Source organism: Perca flavescens, chromosome 9 (assembly GCF_004354835.1).
Source record: "Perca flavescens isolate YP-PL-M2 chromosome 9, PFLA_1.0, whole genome shotgun sequence".
NCBI lineage: Eukaryota > Metazoa > Chordata > Actinopteri > Perciformes > Percidae > Perca > Perca flavescens.
The window spans coordinates 29,448,742-29,471,856 of record NC_041339.1 but is presented as its reverse complement, the minus strand read 5'-3'; the positions used below and the strand labels follow the sequence as shown (position 1 = coordinate 29,471,856).

General features: G+C 41.6%; 1 protein-coding gene across 1 annotated transcript in view; it reads right to left on the bottom strand.

Moving 5' to 3' along the window:
• Window positions 1–23,115, bottom strand: part of lrrc7 (leucine rich repeat containing 7) — a 46,977-nt gene that overhangs the window by 5,094 nt on the left and 18,768 nt on the right. Inside the window, exons 18-31 of the mRNA XM_028586600.1 lie at window positions 21,880–21,991; window positions 20,136–20,292; window positions 17,974–18,474; window positions 17,163–17,387; window positions 16,821–17,055; window positions 15,890–16,240; window positions 15,451–15,696; window positions 13,880–14,092; window positions 12,888–13,059; window positions 6,626–6,711; window positions 5,209–5,328; window positions 4,814–5,024; window positions 3,728–4,068; window positions 2,749–2,841 (exon numbers count right to left, since the gene is read on the bottom strand). Of these exons, the coding sequence (XP_028442401.1) occupies window positions 2,749–2,841; window positions 3,728–4,068; window positions 4,814–5,024; window positions 5,209–5,328; window positions 6,626–6,711; window positions 12,888–13,059; window positions 13,880–14,092; window positions 15,451–15,696; window positions 15,890–16,240; window positions 16,821–17,055; window positions 17,163–17,387; window positions 17,974–18,474; window positions 20,136–20,292; window positions 21,880–21,991 (3,063 nt within the window). The remainder of the gene's footprint in view (window positions 1–2,748; window positions 2,842–3,727; window positions 4,069–4,813; window positions 5,025–5,208; window positions 5,329–6,625; window positions 6,712–12,887; window positions 13,060–13,879; window positions 14,093–15,450; window positions 15,697–15,889; window positions 16,241–16,820; window positions 17,056–17,162; window positions 17,388–17,973; window positions 18,475–20,135; window positions 20,293–21,879; window positions 21,992–23,115) is intronic.

The window sequence follows — 23,115 nt, the reverse complement described above, 5'->3', positions numbered from 1 at the left end:
AAGGCACTAGGATTGGGCAATGGTTATGGTTATGGTTATGGTTAAGGATAGGGTTAGGTGCCTTGAAGTCAATGCTCGCAGTGTTGCCTTGAAGTCAATTAGGCAATGGTTAGGTTTGGGTTAAGGTTAGGGCTAGGTGCCTTGAAGTCAACGGTCGCAGCACTGCCTTGAAGTCAATTAGGCAATGGTTATGGTTATGGTTATGGTTACGGTTAGGTTTGGGTTAAGGTTAGGGTTAAGGTTAGGTGCCTTGAAGTCAACGCGCTGCCTGGAAGGAGACATAAAACAATATTGAGCGTTTTTTACAAAGGATTTCAAAACTTCATTGGGGAAGTTAAACTTTAAAACATGATACAATGTGTTTTGAGAAGTATTTTCTGTAAACCTTCAATTAATCTGAATTAGTTCTTGGAAGATTAGTTTTTGAAACATTATTTTGTTTCTACAAGAAAAAATGCAAATAGTTTCGATCTTTAAAGAAGGATAATCAGGCCAAAATTCATGTTTGTCATGAAAATATATTGTTAGATACAGTTACAGATTATATAAAACCGAACGATTATGTCAAGTTAAGGATTGTGATTTGTGTCCTTTGAACAACACAAAAATATGCACTTTTTCGTAGTGAAATATTGATGTTCATTTTAGCCATTATAAAAGATGAATGCCACAAAAAGGCTAAAGAAAACATAAAGAGCAGACATCTTTTGTTTGAATTTGAACTGAAATAACACAACAAACTTTGAAGTTGAAAATGTAGTATGTAATCACAGTATTTTACAAATATTACGACCACTGATTAATCGGTGCTACAAGTGTGTTCTTCTAGCCCAGATAAATCAGAGGATGGGTGCAAACAACAAGCTGACCACAAGGGGGAGCCACAGCCCTGTGGAACAGGCGTGGCTGTAGAAAGCACTGGGGATCAAAACCACAGATGTATAATTTATCAGTCAAGCTGTTTTGATTCACAGTCCTTTTAACTATTTAAACTCTGGCTCAATTTAACCTCACTTCTGCCCTTAATTTACATTCAAATAAAATAACAAACAATGGTTTAAACCTAGTAATGTCTACTTTGACTAAAATAACTACAAATGTATAGACAAACCAAAAACCAAAAGGAGTTTTCCTAAGTGGGACAGAAAAGATGATCGAAGCCGTCTGCATTTGTATGAGCTCAAACTGCTGATGAATCAGCCAAGAGTTGACAATAGTTTAAAAAAATAAAAATAAAACAAGATTGTGACCTTCGACTGCTTCAGGAAGCCTCACGCGTGTGTATGGAAGTGACAATGGGGGCCATAATAAGAATAAGGTGATTAAAAGTAAATTGTGCTGGTGACAGATAATATCCTCCATGAAAACCCTGTGGGGGCCACAGTTGAGGGGTTTGAGGAGAGCAGAGCTGACATACAGTTCATATCACACCACATTTAGGACATCTAAATGCATATTTCACTTTAGAACATTTACATTTTAACCATACATACTCCCATGACTGAGTGAAAAATCAGCATTTGCTGACTGACATCACTGCAGATACCCAGAAGACTGACAGTCACTGTATGATGGTTAAGGTAAACATTTTAGTCTAATGTGAAATATTGCAAAGTCATTTTCAAAGTCCAATAATCCATATTAATATAGATAAAGTATGTCTATATCTAGATCTACAGTATACCTTACTCCTGTATAAATACACTGAATACACACCATATTTAGGAGAATCACTTGAGAGAATTAATTATGGACAGGCTGCAGCTGTTAAAGCTTTATGGATACACAGCAGAGATGGGCATGGTTAAATTACTGTTCGTGTCAGCAACTGAATCACAGTTGTTGTCTTCTTAAAGTTCAAGGATGAATTGACAATCAATATTATCACTTCACACCCCCGACTTAAATTAATTCACCATTCGTCACGTAGGCTGTCCAAAGGCTGACTGTTTTAAATAACCCTTATTGTCGGCTTTCTATTAATAGACCAGCTGTCTCGTCAGTTACTCAACATCTGAATAACAGTCAGTAAAATCTGCCATACTTCCCATCCCGAGATCAAAGTGTTGAACATCTAAAATCACCCACGGTGTCCCGGAACTAAAGCAGCCTTCCTAAAATAGCTGTCAGAGCTCCGTGAGCAGCCTCGCTCCTTTGGACTGACTATAGCAGCATGTTTCTAGGACAGACTGCCATGTGCAGGAGGCCTGGGGGGATCTGCAACCCCAACAGGCTCTCAGCACAGGCACACACTGACAGAATCAGTCAAACTCAGAAGAAGAAATCATAAAGGAGTTCGGTATTCCTTGTTATAAGACATCATGCATGCGTGTGGGCACACATCTATTTCTAAGTGCTGAACTATTGTTTGTCGCTTCATTTTCCACAGTGACAAGGACACTCAAAAGTGCCTATTGTACTATCAGTCCTAAAGTTTGCCAAACTCAGGTACCTTTTTACTTTCCTGTTTGGTGATGCTAACAAGAATTTCTAATATTTCAAGAGGATTTGTTTTGATATATTTTATCACACCTCAGACTTTTTTCAAATTCAGAAACTTGTTTGTTTTCCAACAGTCTGTAGTTTAAGATCACAGACTCAAAGAGATTCAAAGTTAACCACGTCAACTGCTGCCCCATAGACAGACAGACAGACGAAACACTGCGGTAACGAGCAGCAGTTTCCATGGCAACTCTGAGGTAAAGCCCGGGAGGCTGTGATTAGCTGGCAGGCCGGGTCGGGTCGTACCATGTCGGAGGGTTTGAAGGGGTTCCCCTGGCCGCTGATGCCACCAGAGATACTGAAACCAAGACCAGGGTTCTTCTCTATTCTCACACACAACTATAGAGAGAGAGGAGGGGGGACAAACAGAAAGACAGAAAAGAAAGAAAGACAAGTGACAGTGAAATACAAAGATCATAATCTCTACACAAGCATAGAGTAGATAGACAACATGTACAATGGTGGAATTTTGTGTGATGTGTGACAAACTTTGGCAGCTATATTGGAGGTCCTCAGTTCTCTGGCATCAACAACTGAGCCACAAATATCCTCGCCAGAGTTTTTCTAATTGGCATAATGAAAGCCGTCTCATACTAGGAGAGGAAAACAAAACCCCGCACCCAGATCAGCTGATCTGGGTGGTGTGAATGACTTCATGTTCTTACCTCAACTGTTACAGTGAGCTCCATCTGTGAAATATCTCAGATTTAGAACTATGCCTCCACGGCTTTTTCTAGACCTGTTTCTTCTCACAAATGGTTGCAAAGCGTTAGATTACACTTACGTGTCCCGATTATTTAAATTTTTTTGTGTCCTTTAGTTGACAGCTTGTCGGCCTTGTGGACCCTTCAAAATCCACTTGGTAACTATCATGTCCTGTTATTAAAGAAATCTGACTAGTTAGTTAACATTACCCACTGCTGTCTTTGGAAACAACAAAGCCATTCACATCTCTGCATTATTTCACTTTCACCGTTTCTGTTTCTTGTGTGCATTAGTCTCAAATTATTTTACTGTTTATATTTGAACCGTTCTGATATTACTTGTTGTGTACTGTAACCATATGGACCTACATCCACAAAACTGATATCTTTTCTACCCTAGTTACTATATATTTAGCCATCATTTGAGCACAGCCCATTTTCAAAGAGACCTCCAAGATAGTGTGGGATATGGTTGCTGAGGACAGACAGACACACAGATGGACAGACAGACATTCAGATACCTGTTCCTGGAAACCATCCGTGCTCTTCTGGCCTTTAGTCTGCAACAGGCAACGAGCACTCTGAGGCCGCGGGTTGGTGTGGGTCATGACAACCTGATTGCTATGGACCATGCCCTGATTGCTATGGACCATGCCCTGGTTGCTATGGACCATGCCCTGGTTGCTATGGACCATGCCCTGGTTGCTATGGACCATGCCCTGATTGCCGTGGTACTGAGGGTTGGTGGCGGGCTGATGGGATGTGTGGGAGGAATGGGGGTTGTACTGGGGTTGGTTCCCAGACGGGGACATGGCCATGGTCATGCCGGCGCCAGGGTAACCCTGTCCGGGAGCAGGATGGCCTGGACAGGAAAAAAGAAAAAGAAACTGGTAACACTCTGAAATAACACTATCTACACTTGATTAATGTGTAGGCTGTTGATTTGAAACACATGGCAGACATTCTTATTTTTACATTGACCGACTTGGCTATTACTGGTCAATTGCATTTTTCAAACTGGGGTGAAATTTAATTAAACGTTTTATGCTACAGTAGCTTGAACTGAATTTAAAGCAACACCAAAGCACTTTTCCTCTTCGCTACCCCTACAGGTTGGAAGCGGAATTGTCCATTACCGTTCTCATTCAAACTACAGATCTGCAAACTTGCATAGTGTGCGGTTTTAGCCGATAGAGGGCAATGCAAAAGTGCCGTTCACCCTGTTAAGAGTTGATGAACCACTGAAATGATTTTGGAAACATTATTTTAAAGGTACAAAAGAATCTTTGGTGTTGCTTTAAGACAAATAAACAAACCAGAGTACACTAAGAAATCCAATTGGCAATCCCTAGGCTGGTTGGTGTTTTGTGAGCCTCAATACAATTTGTCTTTAATTAGCAGTTTTTAACCGATTCTGCTTTGTTTGTTTCCGATTTCATGCTGTGATTGGGTGTGACAGCATGATTGGATGACAGCTTGTAACAATAATTACATTCTCAATAACTTAAAGTGCCATCATACTCCTTGCGCAAATCAAAGGTTTCAACCACAAAATACATCTTTAAGGGCTACAAATGAACCATTTTATTTGATTTATTACCATTTACCTTGAGACATGTTGCTTTGGTACTGCCCCGGCCCACCAGAGGGAACCACTGACAAGGGCATGCCCGGTTGGTATTGGCCCCCTTTGTTCATCATCCCGTCGTAGCCCTGCTGCACGACCACACGATGAGGCGTAGTGGACGAGGAGGAGGAAGAGGAAGTGACTGTCATGGTGTTGTGTGATTGGTGGGAAGGGTTGTGGGAGTGGGCACTCTGTGGACAGAGCAGGGGGCAGTTAGAGACATTACAAATTATTATGGACACAGACATGCTCACATCCACACCGGAGGAATGGTTACTGGAGACACTTACACAACTTCCTTTCTTCCTTCTTAAGCCTTGGGCTGGATTAAACATGGTAAAACTAAGACAAAAAGGTTCAGACAACAGCTCTTACCTTTTTCATGAGGTTGTCAGGTGGGACGTCCCTCCTACCAAGCGAGTAGGGAGCCCACTGGTTGCTTCCTGACAGCCCCTCCTGGTCATTATCCAGCATGGCAGCCTGCTGGGAGGGGGTCTGGAAGAGAGACAGAGAACGAGACAGGGAAACAGTGACCCTTTACTGGAAATTAACTTTTCACTTAAAGAGGTATCATCTAAACACACTGCACAAATATGACACAGAGCTGGACTGAAATTGGCAAAGTATCTCTTTAAGTAATTCATTCAAGTACCAACCTTTGCCTGCCTGACATTGTTTCAGAAAGAGGTTTATATGAATGTCATGTGAGATTCTGTTTTTACAAAAAAATAGGAATACCATAGGGCTAAGTGAAGCAAAGTAATATATTGTGCAATGTCACCACCAGTCAACATGGTGTGATGACTGATGCAGCTGATGAATAGTGTATCAGAATAGAAAGTTATTTTTGTATTGCACCTTCCTTCAACACCAAACAAACTCTCATTTAAAGCCCCTGAGAACTTGTCTTCACTTATCTGTAAGATTAATTATTCATGATTAAATATGCAAACATTTAAAGTTAATAAATGATTGCAATTATTATTCATTAGTGGTTAAACACTCAAAAACGGTTTCATCCGGACCGTTTGAGTTTGGTTTGATCAGAGTTGATTGACCCACTGACTGCCATCCGATTCTGATTCAAATGTTGCTAAATTCTGATTGGCTCATGGAAGTATATGGCATCCCATTTTCCCAACTAGGCCCGTTCACTTAAAGGGATACTTCACCGTTGGAAAGCTGAATATATCTTTAAATCGGGTCACTTATATTGTAGAAATGAGAATTTTTTTTAGAAATCGGTGCCTTCTAGGCCGAGAAAAGCCAGAAAATGTGTGGATGAAAGACACCAAATCCCAGAATGCACTTGCTTCGCTGCTCTACGAGGCCACTCCCAAGCCACGCCTACCGGTTCGAGAGGGTAGGAGGGAGGGAAATTCAACATTATATACTGTGTCTATGAATTCAACTAGGCTAGCTAGTTGATTAGAAAACTGAAAAGACACCAGTTAATGTGAGTCTCCGTGACGAGTTAGTTGATAAATTAATTTAAATACTAGCGGGTTTTTCCCATAGAAATGGTGCTAAATTGCTTTGTACCGCGATGTACAGCCAAAACCAGGAAAGGACAAGCAGTAAGTTTCCATCAGTTGCCTGTTAAACATTTGGAGCGGTGCAAACAGTGGCTGCGGGCTACCAACCACCCAAAGTTTCGAGAAGACACCGATATGGAAAAAGTGAAAAACCTGAGGGTTTGCAGTCGCCATTTCAAGCTGGAAGACTACGAACCCAATGTACTTGGAATGAAGAGAATTACTCTAAAGGACACCGCAATTCCGTCGATATTCACCTTCCCAGATGACGAACAGCCCGGGCCATCTGTTAGAAAACGCATTCGCCTAGAGGTAAGACTCTTGCTAATACTCGACTCTATTTCTGATCACACATAGTTGTTAGCAGTAAAACAGTAACGTTAGATAGACAATGAAATAAATTGGCTGTTCTCAAAGTAAAGCCACTGTTAGCTACTGAGCTACTTGTCGAGTTATGCTAACGTTACCACGCAAGCCTGTTGCTTTATTCGGTGGTTGAGATAACTTCAGAGACCGATACATTTGCGAGATGTACATTATTAATTAAATAATGTTTAGGCTTGCTAAACGTAAATACCATTGCATTTTATCAGCCGTGGAAAGAAACTATGCCGTACTTCAATCCAACTGTAAGATACTTTTAATTGACTATTTTCATTTTTATAGCTTTAGCTAGTAGTTACTTTGCATATTCATATTCAGACTTTATTGATCCGGTGGTGAAATTCAAAAGCTACCTGCCAAGTCAAACCTCCGCTGTTATTTTGGTGAAAGTAATGCAAAAGTAGTGTAAAGCATTACAATTCATAGACCGTAGTAAAATTGTAATATAACTAATTACTCTCAAATGACAGTAACTAGTAATCTATAATGTATTACATTTTGGAAGTAGCTTGCCAAACACTGGTTATTCTGTTCACACCATCCTAAATTTCTCAAGATAAATTCGATCATGTCTGAAAATTGGCATAACATGACAAAGCTCCTTTTCAAGGCAGAAATCAATCAACCTTTTGTCTCCATCTTGGACCCCTGCTGTCCTGCAGACTAGGGCCCCGTCCACACGTACCAAAACGATCTTTTTTTTTACCCGTCTTCCCTGGATTTGTTTCAAGAATAGTTGCGTCCAAACAAATCCACTTGTAAATGACTCAATAGGCTACTTCATATGCCAGGCCTATAGGTGGCGCTGTTTCTGCTACAGAAATTCACCAAAAAACGGAGAAGAGCATAGTCCCTTCCACTTCCCATCATAACATGACTAGCTAGATTATAATTTTCTCTTATTACATCCGTGAACTATAATAACGTTCACCACTGCTCATTTTATAAAGGCCGCCCCAAGAAAACGTGTCTTTGTTTACATTGTATAATGTGCTGTTGGATTGCTTTTTTATTTTGCATGATTGTAGCGCGCTAGCAGCGAGCTAACGTTAGCACGCTAACGTTCGCCAGTTCTAACATCGGCAGTCAAACAAACAATGATCCATGAATGTCTTTTTAATAATCTATACGTTTTTCTTGCAGTAGCCTTTCTACAATAAGCCGTGGTAAAAGTTACAATAATCCGTTCAAGGAGTTGATAAGCAGACAGATTAGCTAGCTAGTTGCTAAGTTTTCTACTTCCACTTTATAAACAGATAGCCATAGCAGCTAACGTTAACGTTACTTCGCTGCTGGAGCGGTCAGCTACTTTAGCGATGTTTAACGTTGGCTACATAACGTTAGCAATATATTTTCTGTAGAATCCAGAGGGAAGGGTCAGGGAGCAGACACAGTATTTAGATGAAGTTTGCTGGTTTGACCACGGAGATGGGATATGCTCGCTTAGCTTCCCCGCAGTTGTGTGCGTCAGCGGCCGTGGGAGAGGGTGTAAAAGAGGGGAGTGGCGATGACATCATCGATACGGATCCGTATTCACCATCCATACGAAGCCAAACGAGAGCCGTTTTCGGATTTTTTTCACCCTGAGACCTGGTTTCAAAAAAGTGCGTTTTCAGGCAGTGCGTTTGCAGGATTCGTCTGGACGGTCGGCCCAAACGATGCAAAACATGTGCGTTAGCACAAAAAAACGTTTCCGTGTGGACGGCCCCTAAATTAGAACAAAATAATGCTAATTCCTGTAAACTTGAAAAGAATTGACACCCACATGGTAATCTATGCAATGTATGTGTAACCTCAAATGCGCATATGTTAGAGGTGTGTCCTTGTGTTATTTGGGCAACAAAGGAAACCGCGTTGTTTTCACTTCAGAATAAGTTCAGTTCATTCAAATGTTTTTACGTTATTGAATTTGTCATTTCAGACTCCAATCATGTCTAATCCTTTAGTGTCCTCGTCGGAGGATGAAGAACAATTACTGCTGACCTCAACACCGGTCAGAATTCCTGCCTCTGGCCAAGAACAATTTGTAAGTTTCTGAAGAACCGGCATACTTCACAGCATATTCTTTCTAAATAAACTGTGTGACAATAATTAGAAGAGTTTAAAATTAAAAAGAAACCTCTTGTTTGTTTGTTTTTTAAAGTCACCTGGAGGCCTCAATACCAGCGCCGGCAGCATTGCTGAATTAACAGTCACCCTCTCATCAACATCATCATCAGATGATGAAGGTGGAAAGGACTGGCGTGAAAAGAAGATAATTGTCAATGAATCCAGCCTCATGTCACTCTTTAAATTTTGCCAGATGTGCGGGAAACCAATTTTATCAAAGAAAATTGTCGACTTTGGGGCACAGAGGGAGGTGGATTGGACATGTCTTGGGGGGCATTCTGGGACTTGGACATCTTCACGTGACATGTGATCCTCATTGCAGCCGCAGCAGTTCTGTTCAGTGGGGAGGCACATACACCGAACTATCAGACTGGTGCAAGATGGGTGTCCAAATGATGGGACAGACCACATTTTACAATATCCAGAAGGTCTTCTTGCACCCTGCTATCGAGGAACTGTATAGTGACAGAAGAGAACTCTTGGCGAGAGTGTTTTTAGAACAGGAGGATGGGAAGGCGCTGCACTTGACGGGTGATGGCCAATGTGACACGCCAGGTTTCAGTGCAAAATACTGCCACTACACCTTTTTATATTAGATGGCACAAAGGAGATACTCCAAACAGAACTGGTGCAGGTAAAATAAATTTAAATAGCAGCAGAATTATAATAATGGAAAATGACAGATGCTATTTGGAAATAGTGTGATAACATCCACGTAATTATCTAACTTGACTCCTTAGGTTACTGAGACCACCAGCTCTGTTACCATGGAACCACTGGGTTTCATAAGGGGCATGACTGAGCTGATGGACAAGGGCCGTGACGTGGAGGTGATGGCCACGGACCGCTCCACATATATACCAAAAATAATGAGGGAACAATTTCCAGATGTCCAACATGAGTTTGACATCTAGCACACAGCCAAAGGTATGTATTTGTTTTGCCACCCCTGTACACACACAAATCTCCACACTTGTAGTACACTTTCATAGGTCATAAACCATATGTGGTTTGCCTGTGCAACAAGTAAGGGGGACGTCAAGGTAAGACATTTGATTCTAATTTTGATTCTTTTTTTTTTGGAAAAACAATTTTTCTAGACGTATTTATGATAATCGTATTTTCATACAGGTACTGAAATGCCGGTAGAAGTCCATTCCACACCATGTGTGTAATGAGCATGAGTGGACAGATGATGACGGAGAACAGCATCAGTGTGACCGTGCTCCTCTAACAACCCAGGAGCAAAAGATGCGCATGTGGATAAAGATGGATTCTGTGGTATTTCAAGACCTGTCATCGCTGGTTCTTGACAAAAGGCTTCTGAGAGGCATGGAAAAGATGGCCCTGTTCAAACATACTGGTGAGAATAGTTGCCCTTGTACACTTCATTATTTTTTTAATTTTAATTTATTTTCCCTAATGATCATGTTTTAATTTGTTATATCCCTTCTCTCTTTCTCTTCTATATAATTGCTCACAGGGCCACTGGAAGTCTTTCACATGGTTCATACATGGTTCATATTACATAGCCATATTTATTCTGCTCTTACAAGATAACTGCTAATACATTTTTTTTTGTACTTGTACTCCGATCAATGACGATAAAGTTGAAATCTAATTTCCTATCCTTTACAGGATAAGCATGTTTCAACCAAGTCTTCTGCAAGAGAGCCAAGCAGTGGGTCTTGAAGAAAATCGTCCCACCACACACCACCCAGTTTATAGACCCTCATCCTGAAGGTCATGGACAGAAGACGCAACCCAAACATTGTGTTCAAGGTGCCAACCTCCTCACTTGCCCTGCCACAGCCTGCGCTGCCACCCAACATTGCACCAGTGCCTAAACCACCAAAGGAGGCTGCCACGACTTCTTTCCAAAAGTCGCTTCTGAGACAGACACTTTCCGATGGCACCTCTTCCCCGAGTCCTATTGCTGTGTCTAATCAGATTCTGCCACCACTTGTTTATATTTCTTTTTTTTTTGCTTGCTTTGTTTTTATATTGGGCAGGACATTTATTTTTCTCCTTTGTTTATTTTAATGTGTAACCTTGACTATGGTGGCACAATCTTTTTAATTTGTGAATAATAAAAATAATACATTTCTTCATCTTACCCTGTACTCTTTAGTACACCGAAGTTATACATTACTCATTAAATGCCGAAATGAATGTTGGGATACGGTTGCTGCCAAGTTCATACAAGTTACCAACAAGGGGATAAGTCTCTCTCCACAACCCGTAGCTACTATCCAAGCCATCACCCGCCGTTAGCATTCCATTGACTGCCATTCATTTTGACGTCACTTTGACAGCGAATAACTTCTGAACATCTGAAGCGTTTAAAGACTTTATTTGTCCATTGTTTATTTCTAAAGAAACACGACAATGTATTAAGGGCTCCATTACCTTGTATCTCCCGTTATGGCTCCGTAGCAGACGTTTTTGTAAAAATAGGCTAACAATTGTGTCATAACCACGCGACTTACTGTCGCATAGTAGAGGAATTACCGTATAGTACAGGAGAAGCTCGCAGGCAGTTTCGACTTACATTAGCTGTTTAAGTGTAATTACTAATGTTAACTAGCATTTTAGTTAGTAATAATTAGCCTGTGCCTACACTCTCCATCTCTGCAAGATTGGGAATGATTGAGATTTCTCTTGGCACAGCTACCAGAAGACTTCCAACTTTCAGTTGCTCACTCACATTTACGTCTTCAAGCTCAGTTGGAGGCTGCGCAGTAACGCTCACCGGAAAAGGGCTTCTAATATCCTTCACTGGTCTCTCAGAGCAAGGGGATCTGTTGGTCCATTTTCTATACTGTCTATGGTTACCAACCAATGCATCCTCGGTAAAATAGGCGTGTCAAGAACATTTCTGTGAATCTTAACTGTTCTTGGTGAAATGCGAACTTGTGTATTGGGACGGTACTTTGGCTCGTACAGGTAGCCACGAGCATCGGATTCGCACACCAGATCTTCAAAATCCCCTTCTGCCACATCGTCTTCAAAACTACCTTTTGCCATCGTGGCTAGTCTACTACTCGGCTTTCTCCACGAAGCAAGATTGGGCTAGCTTAGCTACAAGATGGCTGATGCTGTTTAGACAATCTGGGAGTGAGGTCCCAACCCCTATGGGCGGGTTGAAAACATGCGGAAGTGGCTCCTACTGCTGGCTGTAAGTCCATTGCCTCTCGGCTAAAAATCTTCCGATGATGCAAAAATCGTCGTTTTCCGTCATCGGAAGATTTTTTTTCTTCTTTCAGACCCACAATACAGAGATCTCTCGTCTCAGGGGGACATGAGGGAGGGAAGCACGGTCATTTGAAAATACTACCGTGTTTCTGGTGATACAAAGCTTAATGCTAAATTGGTGAAGTATCCCTTAAAAACCAGCAAGAAAAACCAAGTGAAAAACATTACTAGTGAAATCTCCTCTGTGAAATAACCAAAGCGGTTCCAACACAAAATTGTGTACCGCGTAACATTCATTTACCCATAGTAAGAAGTTGTTTGAGAAAACAAGTTTTCAGGGCCTTTTTAAAAGTCTTCAAAATGGTGACTATTTTTTATGTTTGCATCAAGTGGCATAGTAGAAATGGTTGAATGAGGGTAAGACATGCAATGCCCTACAGCTCCATGTGTCAGACAACAAAGATCTGCCTGTAGATTGACAGAATGGGGATGTTAGGATGGCGCAGACAAATGTTTGTTGAGCTGCTTCAATCCTTGTATTTTTGGCAGCTACACTTGACGTTAGGAGTGGCTGTCAGTCCCACAATATTTATGGGATTGAACGCCAAAACTAAGGTATCAAACCCAGTTCATCGATACCCCAAGCTTGAGGTGGTAGACAAGGTAGTTATAATAACCTAAATTATAACGGCAATTATGGCACACATTTAAATAATAGTTCATGGTTGCTGTAGTTGGCAGAAGAAGAGGCAGTGGCAGCTATTGTCTATAATTACCCATGTGTGCAGTTATAACAGCAGTACCAGGGGTTCATTGTTCGCAGAGGGATACTCACGGCGTTAGCAGATGGAGGAGGAGGTAGTGGCAGCCAGCGGCCAGCAGGGTGCTCATGCTTAGTGTTATTGTAAAGGTTAAAGTTCAAAGTGTTGCTGTGCCCCTGGCCGTGACCCCTGCCCTGACAGAGCATGCCCAGCGTGAGCGTGTTGTGCTTTAGGACACCACTCTGATTGGAGAAGACAACATCACATGACATGGGTGAATGCAGGGGGGGGGGGAGGGCGGAGCCCACACAGCGGGTTGCAGCGTGGTGATTACACACTGAGCTCCACACACAAATAAACAATAACACTGATAAAACAACAACAACAACAGTGCAGAGTTGCTGAAAGCACAGAGAAATGTTAGCTACTGATTGGTCAATACAGACAGAGAACATTGTGTCATACCAGCAATAACTGGTGAATCAATTCATCCCAGCATTAGTTTGTACGTTTTTTTTATATTAGTTATGTAGTAATGTGTGGATATTTAAACAATTAGCCCAATCCCTAACTGAAAACTGATAACTAAATACTATGTCTGAGAGAGAGAATGTGTTTCAATGCTGCACCACCGCACAGCTCTGTCCAAATGTCAGTGCCAACTTGTTTTGCTTTTGCTGAAAGTTAGATGAGAAGGTTGATAGCACAGACACAGAGCCAGACTGGAAACAGTTAGCCTGGTTTTACAGCCAGGCTACCTTTGTGTCTTTTCATTGATTTCAAATTTCAAGACAATCAGATTTCTTGTAAGAATGTAGATTTTGTTGAATACCAGGAAGTGTTTCTTCCGCATATATCCGGCAATGAGTGTGCAGTAGGTAGGTCAAGCTGACAGAGCGACAGTGTGGATGGGACACACATGCAGCCGGACACATATCTGGTCAACCTTACAACACAGACTTACACAGATACAGACAGGGAGGTCTTTCAAATGTGTGTGTGTGAGTGTATCTCCTTCTTGTTCTCCCTCTCCCTCAGTGTTTCTGCATTGCATGGGCATACCCTGTCCAATCGTTTGGCCTCTATGTGTCTAAGTAGCTGTTGCCTCCAATCTGCAGGCATCCTGGAGGTGATGTCTTCAGGCTTCAGTGGTACGCCAGGTCTTACTTTGATTGTGTCATCAGATGGTTTCTCAGGGCAAGTTGCCAGAGTGTAGTCTGGGGGCATTTTCTCTAGCAGGGCAGCCATGGTGGGACGAGCTGAGACTGGACGAGCCTGAGGACAAAGATTCATATTTTATAAAGACGATAAGAAATTAAGTTGGACAGCAGTGGAAAAAGTGACTTTTGCAGTTCCCTTCAGCTCTATGGAGCGTTTTAGCATCTTTCAGCTCATTTTTGGGGTTTTCAGGGCCTGCAACCCTATTGTTTTGTTCACCACTTTCTGTACAACATTACATGACAATCCGTGTGGTAGTTATTTAAATATTTCAGTCTGGACAAACGTGGTGGGCTGACCAATGAACCGAGCACCTGATTTTGCCATCCCTAGAGCCAAGCTGCTAGCGTGGCTAAAAGCAAATATTGCTATGTTCAGTAGTATGACACCACTCTATTAAGTTTAGGTATAATGTGGTGTCGCGAGGGTTAAATGGAACATGAGAATGCCAGGCAGCTAAGCACAAAGACTGCAGTAATGCAGACACTATACCAGACCATCATGGGGAGATTCAGTTTAACCTAAAGGCGACCTCACTTTTGGCCATGTGATTTAGCTAAAGACTGCCAGCATAACACTGCAGTTATAAGTTTCCTTGCTGTGCCCTGCTCTTTTTATGCTGAAAGGTGCCAGATGGGGTGCTTTGTTCATCTAACCAGCATGCTCCTGGACACCTCTCTGTGAATTCTTTTGGAAAGTCTGACTTTGGGCAAACCCAAAACATGCTGAAGGGATTATTTATGGACTTAGGGGAATGCCGTGGGATCTAGGGAAAATGGATGAGGCAAAGGACACCTGCGCCACTCTGCTTAGTCTGCTGCTGTGCAATGAGCTGGACCAAGATAATAGGTGGAAAATGGATGAATAAAAATGCTTGCACTCAGTCATATACATATACTGTAATGCCAAGTCCTTCCAAATTACCATTACAAGAATTTAAGGTAGTTTCTTTCAATTTAGCCATCTGACCTACCACGGAAAGTTTAGGGAAAGATGGTAGGATGAAAAGCCCCAGGTCTCCAGTGTCTTTGTACCCCAATACTGTAATCCAGAAATACAGTAATGTTCCTCTCTTTATGTTGTTATGTCTTGACTTTTGCACCAGTATTACTGTACTGGTACATTTAATAAGAAGAATAATCAATACTGAAAATAATTACTAGTTGCAACCCTAATTGTTTTAATTGTAACATGACTCACACTTTAAAAGTGTATTTCATGCACTCCATATCTAGCCTGGATGCCAGCCGAACTTAGCCCCAGCCACAACATTCGAGGTCGGGAAGTTCGTATTCTGAATCTGAGCATGACCACGTCAGGCTACTCCATATCGACTGCAAGTTAAAACTAATTAGTGAAAGTGGGACACAGAAACACACAAACGATTTACATCAGCAACTCAGGTGACATTCTACCTGAGATGCTCCGTAGGTCTCAGTACTGTAGCTCCTGGCAGACAGCGGGCGGCGCTGAGTCAGGCTCTTGGTCGGATAACCAATCATGGGTTTCTTCTGTTCCTGGTAGCTGGGGTATTCGTCATCGTAGCGACCATTTCTCTTGTTGTGCATCATCTGGCTCTGGCTGTCTGCCATGTTGGTGAGAGCAGAGTGCTCCATGGGGGTGGAGTAGGCCAGAGCCCGACCATAAAGAGGGGGGTCTGCCTGAGGAGGGAAGAGTTACAACTATAACAGACCTCTACATTAAACCAAAAATGTATATTGCGAGGATGTGGTGGATAGATATTTTGCAGACAGCTTTATTAATGAATGTTTCTATGTAATGATTGACAGTTTATAGACAAAAACACTGATATACAAAAAGAAGCACTGTTTTTGCAGACAACAGATCTCCTACCTGCTGTCTGTACTGAGCTTCCTGCAGCGCCTCTTGCTGGGCTTCATGGACTCTGCGGAACAAAGCGAGCTCTGTAGAGCTCACCAATGAATCTGCTCTCCTCAAAAACCCTGGCCTGGAGCGCTGTGATGGGATTGGCTGCTGATGCTGGCTGGGCTGACCATCCTGGTTGATTGGTGATTGGGGGAAAGAAAACATCTCCAGTGGTGGATATGCACGATACCGAGGGCTCACCAACTCCTTGGGTAATGTCTTCCCTGGTTGATTGATGTACTCCAAAGCTTTCGATGAGTGGTTGACATAATCTGGTGTGTTGGGGAAGGGGGGAGGGACCCGACGGTCCATGGTCACCTGATTGGTTAGAATGGTTACCAGTAAGTAAGTAACTAAGTAAGTAAGTAGGAAATGTTTTCAGGCATCATTGCTGTTGTCCAAAACTGTTGTCAAGAAAATTATCAATTTATAGAGTGACTTAAAAAAATATTGTCTTAGTTTATATTTTCACCTTGCTGCAGTGAACTTTAACATACAGTATACTGCATGAAAGCTATTCAAACAATAAGCACCAAAACAGCAGACAGACACAGTTAGAGACTAGCTGGTGAAGATAGCGGAGCATTTAGCATCTGAATAGCCATATACTGTATTTCCCTCAGGAGTTGGTGGAGACCAAAAACAGAGCTAAAAGAGACTAAAATATTGGACTTACATTCACCAGGTGTCCAAAAACATGACTCCAAATGTCTCTTAATTATTGCTGGTTGTGTAATAAGTAACGGTTTACTAACACATTTGCTCTATCACCTTAATATACAATTATATAATGTAAATATCTAAATATGCCAACGTATTCACAACTTATTTCTGCTGCAAGTGGTAAAAAAAACAAAATCTGTTATTGCAGGTTTTACGAATGAGATGAGCTTCTAACCTGGGGGTTGTAGTTGTGGTCGAAGTGGTAGGCCTTATGTGGGATGGCAGGCTTTTGGTTCTGTCCTGACTGGTTCTGGTTGCTGCCTCCGTGTCCTGGGAACATCAGCTCATCGTCCAACATGGGGGCAGACTGTGACCGTGACATGTTGGTCTGCTCCATAGAACCGGGCAAATCTTGACGGTCCAAACTAGTCTGTTGCTCAATGGATGAACTGTAGGTGTCCACAGGAATACTGTAGAGAGAACAGCAAGAGAAATTAGCTACAACTTTGCAATCACTTGACCTACTGACATAACATGTTGATACAACTATTGGTAAGACAAATAACAACAAACCTACCTGTAGACCTTGTAAGAGCCCATGTCAATCTCATCGATGCTCTGTGACTTCTTAAACTTAGATCTCGTCTCCCTCATCATGGGGGACAGGCGGTCTGAGCTTTTACTCATCACCACGGTCACCTTGTTGCCGCCGCTGACACTTAGCTGATCCTTCCTGTTCTGCTCTCCCTGATTGTCGTGGTACGTCCAGCTGCCAGGCAAAGGGCCTGGGCCTTGTTCCAGCCTTGAACAGAAAACAAGGAAAGTGATAATACTAATGGCCAAAAAAATTAGCTGGACAAAAGCAGTATTATAATAGTAGGAAAAAGACATTATGTCTGGAAACAGGTTGGTGTTAGTATGAATGAGATCAGAAATGAACAAGGGGTCCAGCAGCTTCATAAAAACCTATTTTTAATATAATAATATTATATTAAATACTATTATAGATTATGCAAATATTTTGCTGTGTATATTATCTACAGCCAACATCAGTTGATTTATAGCCTAATATAGCAGTTACACCACTCACAGATTGACATTTAAGATTAGGGCTGCAAGCTAATAAACCATTTTTTTGATCTATGAATAATCTAAACAATAAAAAACAAATAGTAGATTAAAGAAATGTAAAATATTTAATTTATAAGTAAATGAAAGCAAGCGTGTGGCACTTTTGCTTGACAACAAGCACAAATGTTAAATGTATTATCTGTTGATCAACTTCTCGATTACCCCATCGAGAACCCCTTGGGGTTATGAAGCCTACCAACTAAACACATACACATTTCAGGGCTGACTGTGGGACTGTTGGAGCTCCATTCAGTTACCTTTGGTCAATGTCCTTGCGGTCAGGGTTGGGGCTGGAGGTGGGCGTCAGGTCCAGTTTGGAAGGAAAAGCGGTTCGGTCCTCCAGCGGGCTGGGGGTTCTGGTCCAGTTCTGCCAAGGATTCTGGGAAGGATGTCCGGATTGTGGGTCATTGTCCGGAGCGCGTTGGTTGCCGTGGAAGGGGAGCGTCTGAGTGTCCAGCTCCAGAGGTACTCCTACGATTCGCTCCTGCCTGAGGAGGGGGCGGCGCCCGTGTGTTGACTGGCTGCGGGGTTTGGAGCCCAGCGGCGGGTTTCCCTGACTTCCAGTAGACGATGGAGGGTCCAGAGGAGACTCCTCAGCATCAAAACCTGTGTTGTCATAGTGAGGGGCCTCAGACCAATCAAAAGGCTCGCTCAGTGGGCGTCGATCCCCACGCTGCTGCAGGGTTCCTGATGGAGGGGTTTCTCTCTGAGATAGCAGGGGCTTGGAGTCAATGGGTTTGGGGAAAGACTGAGCAAGTCTGCAAAGATACAAAATAATAAACGCTAACTATGCTGTGGAAAATAATATAATAAAATCAACTGATGAATAATCAGAGCCAATGGGCACTTGAAAAAACATAACTTTCTCTATGATGTTTCTCTGGAAGATCAATTTGAACAACAACCAATTAATGTTCCCGAGAGCGGCCTTGAAGAGAAAATATTAATGCCTTAAACCTCCGTCACTGCCACTCGCGGTTTGCCACAAGTTTCAAAATTACTACACAGACAAAGGGACAAGTATACAGACTGTGATCTGTACATTCCCCCAAAGACGTGCTTAATGACAACTTTAATGTCAAAAAATACCAAAGCCAGCTTTCAACCTTCAGGGGCTCCTTAGAACGAGGATAGGCATGGGAAGAGTGAGGACAAATAAATCAGTTTTTAACATTATTATAGACGTACTATTCCACTGAGCAATGGAAAAGGTTACTGTTCTGTAAAAAAAAAATTATCTGTTCAGACACTGTGCTTTCAGAGAGGAAACCGAATAAACAAACTAGTATAATATAAAACCAACCTTTGCTACGAGATTGCTGAATCTTTTGATCACTCGATGGGCTAATGTGAACGTCTATACATTTTTGTTTGTCGACCTTCACATATTGAACAGTCCCAATTTTCAAGGTTGTAAAATAGTAGAAATTAGGAGCATGAATGGAGTTTTAGCAATGCTGTGACAATAAAATGTGTCAATTACCGGTACCTGCCAGTAACCCAGCAAGCATTTCTACTTTGAATAGATGTTGATACAACAGTTTGCGCCAACACTAAAAATTAGAGCATGACCAATACATTAGAAAATAATTTATGTTATCTTAATATGACAGCTGATATAGTAATGAAAAAATGCTAAAGATATGTTCGAGGTAGTTTTGAAACAGCTTTGTCAAGTCAACTATGAAATGTCTGATGTGAGTGATTCCTACCAAAAAATGTATGTTGATGTTCAAAAATTAGTATCTCAAATATCGTTACAGGCTTGAGGCTGCAATCTTCAGTAACGTTGAGGCTATACTGAAAATGCCATGAATATGACTGGCAGTTAAGTTGAGACATTTGCTCATAGCTGCAACATATCTGATTACAACTAAGTTTAAAAAACACGTTTTGTGGTTTTCAATGCTATATTTAATTCCAAATCTGTCAAACATCATAAGTGCACTGCAATCAGGGTAACAACTTCAGCAAGAGGACCGAGCATCTTTATTTGCTTCTTTTTATGTGTTGGTGTGAAGAAAATAAATACTCAGTACTGAAGGCTGGACTAGACACCTTTAAAGCAGAGGAAAAGAGAGCTGAGAAAGGGAAAGAGAGAGAATCCTGGACAGAAGTCTGCAGCATCCTAATGAGTCTCTCTGACCTTGACTGAGCGAGCGGAGAGATAAGAGAGACACAGAAAGATGGAGGGAGGAGAGGATGGATGGAGCGATTGGTTAGATGGATGAGATGGATGATAGATGGAGGAGATTGAAGGGGGTTGGAATCGAAAAAGAAGAAGAGATGATGGATCGTCGAAGGGATGTGATGAAATTGAACATGAAGCAGTCGTGTGTGTGTGTGTGTGTGTGTGTGTGTGTGTGTGTGTGTGTGTGTGTGTGTGTGTGTGTGTGTGTGTGTGTGTGTGTGTGTGTACCTGTTGGTCCAGTGTGTTTGAGGGGCCTGGTCCTTGTTTGGGGCCGGCAGGGCAGGAGTGTGTGGGTGTCCGTGAGAGTGAGAGTGTGAGTGTGAGTTGCCGGGTGGGTTGGAGGAGCCGGAGGAGCCCTGTGAGGGAGAGTAGTCGGAGTAGGTGGCTGAGGAGCCGCTGCGGTTCAGACAGTGAAGCTTATCCACCTCTTCATCTGTAGACTCTGGACAGAAACAGATAGATAGACAGAGAGAGACAGACAGCTCTGTTCAGTGAAAATGTCACATCCACTTCTTTCTGATAACCCTCTTTTACAAGTGCCTTTATGTCATGTCTGTATCTTATCCCCTTGGATTTGATTTATCTCCTCAACTCTTTAATACCAGGTGTTATTGCTTGTACTGGTAGTGATAAAAGAATATGTTCAGGTGACCTAAGCCACACTTTGGGGGCCATATTTAACATATTTGACAGTAGTTTCTGTGACCAAATGATTGATTTCTGACCGTATAATGTGGACATCTCAAAAGAATGCAGGTCATGACACAGACATGGCTAATTTCTGTTTTGATTAACTGGTCAACAGGTAATTAATCAAGACCATTATTTTATAATACATTAATAATTTAAGCCATTTATTACACATAGATGTGCTAGTTTCACATGGGAGGATTTGAGCTTTTCTCTGTTTTATATCATTGTAAATTTAAAATCTTATTTTGAAAACCAAACAGAGCGTACAATTTCACGATTTTAATCTTGTTTTGAAAATGCAGACCTTTATTAGGACAAAGTAATCCTCCTAAATCCCAGATCACCGTGTGGATATTGAAACTAAACTGTCTAACTATGTTAGCTACAACAAAATCAAAAAGTGCATCCCGAATGATGTTTAGGCTGAATTGCATCGAAGCCTGTATACTGTATGACAGATGATGAGAGGTAGAAGAATCAGAATTCTTTCTTAATCTTGTCATTCTGTCTCTTGACCCAGATTACTGTAGTGCTCTCATTATATGTTTGGACAATATTGAGTCCACTGCACTGACGCATTAAATTGGCCTGGTTAGTAAACGTGGGCTTAACAGTTTTTAAAATTCTTTGTTTAACACACACTAGTCCCGTTAATCAAGAAGCTCGTTTCGAAGGGCGCCCTGTAAACAAAGCAGCATCAAAACAAACTCTGTTGTAGAAAGACATAAAGGAGGGGCCAGGGACCAGCGGGCTAATAAGTCAAACCTATTAAGATCTTGACCAAACGAAGAAAGCTTCCAATTAACTTTGCCACAAGATCCTTCATTAAAAAAATTTACACTCACTAAGACAGACAAGCCGTTTGAGTTTGAATCATTTCACAGTGAGTTCCCTGCCAAAGGAGTAGATTACATGAAGGAGCTCTGAATTAGACCGAGCTACAGTTCCTCATGGAGGAGAGATAATGAACTGTTTTGTTCAGTAGATGGGATTAAGGCAGTAAATGATCTAGAACAAAAAAAAGATTAATATTTTTTTTAGGGCAGTAAAATTAGCTTTGGACTCATTAGTAGAACTTTGGTTTACCTCGGATGAAACTACGGCCTTTGGCTGAATCAGTTTACCACCATGACTAATTAGTGGACACTTTATTAAATTACAACATGCCCCAAAGCGCTTTAGAATAGACCACATTAAATGACTGTGTGAAATGTATGTGTATGAGCCTCTGTGTGTTTCTATATTCCTGTACATATATACGTATCGTGTCATACAGTACCTTTCTTGTCCTTCCCCAGCAGCACCACCTTTGGTTTGTACATAGGAGGATCCACCAGGGTGGGCCTCATGTCAGAGATACGGATATCGTTGGGAGAGCCGCCCATTGAGTCCTGTAGAGAGACAAAATCCACAAGCTCACACCAGGTAGCTTGCTACTGTATAGTACAATAAGACAGCCTTATTAGAAGAATGTGAGCTAATAGGCTAATGATCACCAAGTTGTAGATAGTGAGCGATAACCAGAATCACACACTTAAAATGTTAATGTTTTAAGATTTCAACCTCATAAACACAATATATTTGAGGCTGCTTGTCCTTTCAGTCTGTTAAACTAATGTTAGTTAAGGCTGCTGTAGTGGAAACCTGTCAACGATCTAATATACTGTAGATGTCATCAGATTTGCTTTGAAATTGTTTTTAAAATAAATAAATGATTTGGCCAAGTATTTAGACGTTGCTGGTATATTTAAAGGCAGGGCTGTAGTCAAGTCCACCTTTGTCAAGTCCAAGACAAATCGAGACTGAGTCAAGACCAAGGCTTAACTTTTCCTTAATCCTGAGGTCAAGGAAAGGCGTGAAGGAGAATTCAAAAGGAATTAGGATAAGACAACCGCAGTGCGAGGAGAATCCGACTGTCCTTACACTCGGCTGTAATCATGCGAGGGCGATGTTATAGATGTGGGTCTGCCGGTGAAATAAGCGCATCTGGATACTATACCCCGTGCGTTTTAAACGTGATGTTTCATGCAGGCTTAATAAACGTGTATAACCCAGTGGAAAATATTACTACATCACCATTTTTTCCCCTTCTTTTTCTGCAATAATTATGTCGTTTCATGTGAAGCACTCACTGCATGTCATTTTGTTATTATAAAGCACTGAGAGCTGTAGGCTGTTTCTTGTATGAAAGGTGTTTAGCAAATTAAGTTTATTTTCACTATTGGTTGCCCAGCTCACCCTCCTCTCCACTCATTTTTATCCACATGAATCACGATTAGGATGTATAATAATAAAATAATTGTTACATGTATGCAAGATAAGCAGAATGCGTTAGGCCTACAAATCTACTGTAGGCTACATATTATTTGTTATAAGGGTTAGATGGTAGCAGGTGGGTGACAGAAATACATTATTATATAAAGTATTACATAAAACTAAAATGTATGCACGGTGCGTACAGGATTATGGTGCTACTGCGCACTTTATAGATTATGAACGGCGAAATGGTGATGAG